This window comes from Phaseolus vulgaris, chromosome 11 (assembly GCF_000499845.2).
Source record: "Phaseolus vulgaris cultivar G19833 chromosome 11, P. vulgaris v2.0, whole genome shotgun sequence".
In the NCBI taxonomy this organism is placed as follows: domain Eukaryota; kingdom Viridiplantae; phylum Streptophyta; class Magnoliopsida; order Fabales; family Fabaceae; genus Phaseolus; species Phaseolus vulgaris.
This window is the reverse complement of record NC_023749.2, coordinates 42,345,215-42,350,457: the sequence shown is the minus strand read 5'-3', so window position 1 is coordinate 42,350,457 and position 5,243 is coordinate 42,345,215. Positions and strand designations below refer to the sequence as shown.

General features: G+C 34.9%; 1 protein-coding gene across 1 annotated transcript; it reads left to right on the top strand.

Moving 5' to 3' along the window:
• Positions 1-2,302: 2,302 nt before the first annotated feature.
• LOC137807943 (uncharacterized) lies at positions 2,303-3,388 on the top strand. The gene has a single exon (XM_068608813.1). The coding sequence runs from the start codon at positions 2,303-2,305 to the stop codon at positions 3,386-3,388; it is 1,086 nt and encodes a 361-aa protein (XP_068464914.1).
• Positions 3,389-5,243: the final 1,855 nt, after the last annotated feature.

The window sequence follows — 5,243 nt, the reverse complement described above, 5'->3', positions numbered from 1 at the left end:
TTACTCTGATTAAACTAATGCATAAACTCTGATTTGCACCTTGCTTTCACTAGTTTTCACACTGAATTTACTGATTTTTCTTATGGGAATCACTAAGTAAAAACTAGTTCTATGGTTCTAATGATATCTGGAAATGATTACCTCTGGTACATGCACATTTTGTGTTTTGCATGTTGATCCGGTCGGTCATCGGTAGTCGGTGACATCAGCAACAGATAGCCACGTGGACCGTTCTTAGTGGAACACGTGGGACAGGGAAGCAGAGGAGTCATTGAGTGAGTCGCCCAGGGTGGTGATCGGTGATCAGGGGGTGGTGGTCAGAGAGGATGCGCGATCAGCGCCTAGATAAGCGCCTGGAAGCAGGAGGCGTAGCGCTATGGTGCACCGATCGGTCATCTGGTGTGGGCGATGATCATCGGGTTTTCGTGTTGCACGCAGTTAAGCTGGAAACGAAGGGTGATTCCCAGGGAGAGCGTGGCATACGAGCCTGGCATGGCAGAGTATCAGAGAAAGGAGAAGTTATGTGCTTTGTAGTGTCGTGCACGAGAGTGGCCTAAGAGAACTAGTAAGCCAGTCGGTGATTGGTGTTCTCTTAACCCATAACGTGCATGGTGCAAAGCAGAGGTGATCGTTCACACAGTAGGTGATGCCTAGAGCGTGTGCTTAGCCAAGCCACACTTGGTATTCACACTAAGGTTGCACGAGCCACCTAGGGGAAGGAACACGTTAAGTTACTCCATGCACGGATAACTTAGGCGCGCAACAGAGTATATAAAGGGCATTCCGCGCTCATGCAAATGGAGGTAAGATTCATTCTTGCAAGTTACTAGTTTACACACACACAGAGTGCACACGAGTCTCGCAGAGATTCTTAGTTCTTTGGTGGTTTTGCAAGGCTGACTTGAGCTTCGGAGTGCAATCGGCCGCTAGAGGCGCCGTTTGGTGTGTTTTGCAGGTTTGCTTGGAGTTCTTGTGGAGTTCCTGGAGCGTTCTTGCACTTGTCACAGTTGGGGAGGTGGAAGATAGAGTTTGACGTGGTGAAACCTTCGACGTTTGAATCCCCTACAAGATCACATGTATTGTCAAATTCAAACAGAACATCTCAAGCAAACCAGGGATTTGTCTTCATCAAATAAAGGGAGATTATTGAACTTAAAGCTTTAATGTCTCCAAATCCATGAAGTTTGCTTAAAGGTTGGGTTGCTGCTTGTGGGCATGGGTTCTGGGTAGATTAGAATTTGTCAATCCACTCTTAGCTTAATCCAAAACCGAATCAATCAAGTTCTTTCAAAAGAAAAGTGTTTTTCTAAGTAATGAAAAACAACATGTTGATTTATCGTTTTAATCGATTGTTTCACACTAAGTGATTTTGAAAAGGATTTGAAAATGTTGAAATTGGTTGACCTCACAATCAAGGCCAATTCAATCAGTTGAATCGATCTTTCAATCGATTATTTTTTAAAAATCTTAACAAAATTGGTTAAGTTTGGTAAATATGTTTTCCATGATTCTAAATTGTTTTGGGCTCTGATTAAAAGTCTTAAACGAATATTTTTTAGGATATATAACTGGTGTTTACATCTCTGAAATTAAGAGAGATAAGATACCATAAAGATTGAAGTTTTTCAAGATAGCAAAATTGCTTAAGGCTTTGCTTTGGCTAAAAGTGGAATAGGAATTGCTGTAATTCTTTTGTATCAGATGTGATCTTTCCTGTTCTTACTTGTATTTGTTTTCATATTTGTAAAATGTGTAAGGTGCTGGTGTATACAGTCAGAGGGTGTTCTGACTTGTAGTGAATTGTGTATCAAATAGGGTGAGTGTTCTTGAGGGGTTCAAGATTGTTGAGCATGGGAGCTTTGATGTTTCAAATCCAAGTTAAAGCTTGAAGTTCTGATGCTTTTTGTTTGGGTTTAGATTAGGGTATTTAGAATCTATGTTAAGATCAGTTCTTAATCTTTACATAAAGCTTAATCAATCTGTTTTAAAGAAATAAAGTGTTTTCCAAGCAAAGTCAGAGGGTGTTCTGACTTGAGGTGTGTAGTGTTGCAAAGAGGCTGAGTGGGTCTTGTGGTTTTCAAGGTCACCTCTTTGTCGTGTGTTTGTGTAATCTGGATTTGATTACTAGTGGAACTCAGAGGTTGTTCTAAGAACTGGATGTAGCTCAAGGTTGAGTGAACCAGTATAAAATTGTTGTGTAAATCTCTCTATCTCTAACTCCTTATAATTGTTTGTTTTATTATACCTTTGCCTTGAGTTGTGATGAATTTTTAGGGTATCACAGTGTAGCTCAGCAAAGGAAATGTGGGACTTCCTTGAAGTCACACATGAAGGGACAAACGATGTCAAGCGAGCCAGAAAGCATGCTCTTATTCAAAAGTATGAACTTTTTAGAATGCAGAAGGGAGAGATCATTTGTGATGTGCAGAAGAGGTTCTCTCACATAGTGAATCACTTGATGAGTCTTGGTAAGACTGTTGACAAGGAGGAGCTGAACATCAAGATACTGAAATGTCTTGACAAAACATGGCAGCCAAAGGTCACTGCCATCTCTGAATCGAAAGATATAACATCAATGATTGTTGCATCATTGTTTGGTAAGCTTAGGGAACACAAGCTTGAAATGAATAGGCTTGTTGTTCAAGAAAGTGAGGACACACACCACAAGGGTATAACACTCAAAGCTTGCAAACAGCAACAAGACTCAAGTGGAAGTGACGAAGACACCATGAGTTTGTTGTCAAGAAAATTTAGCAAGTTCTTGAAGAAGAAGAAGAGTCAAGCTTCAAAGAGGTATGCTTCTAAAAAACTCAATGATTTTAATATTAACAAATACACTTGTTATGGTTGTGGTGAACAGGGTCATATCAAGGCAGAATGCCCCAACAATGAAATCAAAGAAAAACTAGATTTCAAAAATGAGAAAAGGGGAAAAGCTAAAAAGGCATATGTGGCATGGGATGACAATGAAGTTTCATCCTCAAGCTCTTCTGATGACGAAGAAGCAAATCTATGCTTTAGAGCATATGTGTCCAGCAGTATGAGTTCATCATCTTCAACCAAAGGTAACAAATATTATCAATTGCTTGAAGCTTTCAATGAAACTCATGAAGAGGCTAATCGATTGGCACTTTCTCACAACCGGTTGAAAGGCCTAAATAACTGGCTGGAAAACATAATCAAGTCTCTGGAAGAAGAGTTGGGAAAAACAAAAGAAGATTTTGAAAACCTGGATCTGATTTACAAAAACTCATCTTGTAGTTGTGAGTCAAAAGTTTGTGAAAATCTTGAAAGAAAGATTCACTATCTTTTGAAAATCTTGGACAAACTCACAACTGGAAAATCCAACTTTGAAGATGTTCTTGCATCTCAAAATTGTGTTTTTTGAAAAGCTGGTTTAGGTTTTTATCCTAAAAGCAAAGAAAATGGAATTTCAAAACCTTTTCAACTGCACCAGAAAAACAATCGGTTAAAAGGTCGATTCAACCGGTTGTTACATGCTTCTATTGCATGAAGAAAGGTCATTCAGTTAGGTACTGCAGGTTTTGAAAATCTCTTGTGCCTAAAGGGATCTTTAAATGGATTCCCAGATGTTTGGATGGTTCCAAAGACAAGTCTAACACAAAAGGTCCCAAGTTTTTTAAGGAATCAAACCTTGTGATTTAACAAGTTCTATGTTGCAGATTTTTTACTCTACTTGAAAGGTTAGAAAGAACAGGATCTCAAGAAGATTTGTGTGCAAGTCAAAGCCTTGTCCTGATTCTATGATCTGCTTACATTTGTGTAACTGTAAATTTGAGGATAATTTTCTTGTTCTTTTCTCTGTTGAAACATTGGTTCTTAAATCCAATTCAATGATTGTTTTTTATGTCTAGATTATAATTACCTTGGATTTCATCCGTTTCTTATACAATCTGTGTACAGTAAACCTTGATGTTTGAATAAAGCATGAGTGTTTGAAAATCAGTTTTCTCAAAATCTTTTCATTAGTGCAGAATTTCAACCGATTCTTTCTTCGATAAACCTTTGGAATTTAACGAAGGTTAAAAAAACCTCCATTAATTTGTTGAGGTTTTAAAATAAACCTTTTGGAACTTAACGAAGGTTAAAAGACCTCCGTTATTTTGTTTATGTTTTAAAATAAACATTTGAAATTTAACGAAAGTTAAAAAAACCTCCGTTATATTAATGAAGTTTTATAATAAACCTTTAAAATTTAACGAAGATTAAAAAAATCTCCATTATTTTGCTGAGGTTTTAAGATAACCTTTGGAACCTCCATTAAATATTTTTTTTTCTTGTAGTGTAAAGTAATTTTTATTATTAATAAATAATTTCAAAATTAATAATAAAAATATTTGTATAGTTAATTAAATATTAATTTAAAAATTATTTATTAATAATAGAAATTACTATATATCAATAATTTTGTTAATATTTAAGATAGTATCTAATTTATTCGATTTAGTGATTAATTGTTTTTTTTATTTTTAATATTAGTTTATATTTAATAAATTTTTGTTGTGTAATTATAAAATTCATGTCATTAAAATATAGTGTTTTATATTAGTTCTTCGTTGGTTGTAAAAATATAGTTTTACATTAGTTTTTCGTCTGTTGTCACTTAAAATTATGTTTAAGTTTGAAGGAACAAAAACAATATATTTTTCTGAAAAGATTATATATATATATAACCAAATTTAAGACGTAAAAATACTTTAGCGTAGTAATTATATTATAATGTTAGAACTTTATTACTGGAAAAAAAATGACCTTGTTATTTACCTGCATGAAGCTACTGCTATGGAAAAGATATTGCATAATCATTCTTTAAGCCAAAAAGAAAAGACACAAATGCATTCAATTTGTTTCACATGTCCCACTACCAAATAGGAAGTGGCTTAAAACTAAAGAAACTTCATTATTACGAAAGGAACATAAGGGTGTCAAGTATCTTTATGCTCTTCTTTATTGACTGGGAGACACTCAAAAGCAATCAAAAGAAGACAAACTTAATAGCTACACGCTCACTATATATATCGGCTGCAGAAATTTTAATATTAATTAAATTCAAATTACCTTTTCGTGCTTTATATATTAATCATATGGTTATTTCATAATCCAGCATCATCAGACTTAATCTTAGTGTTATAGTTTTTTATATATGTAATTATTAATTCAACTAGTTCTATACGCCTCCATTTTTTTTTATATACAATGTATATTCAAAGTTTTCGATATTA

Coding starts and splice junctions, on each gene's coding strand:
- LOC137807943 (XM_068608813.1), top strand. CDS start 2,303: ATGTGGGACTTCCTTGAAGTCACACATGAAGGGACAAACGATGTCAAG.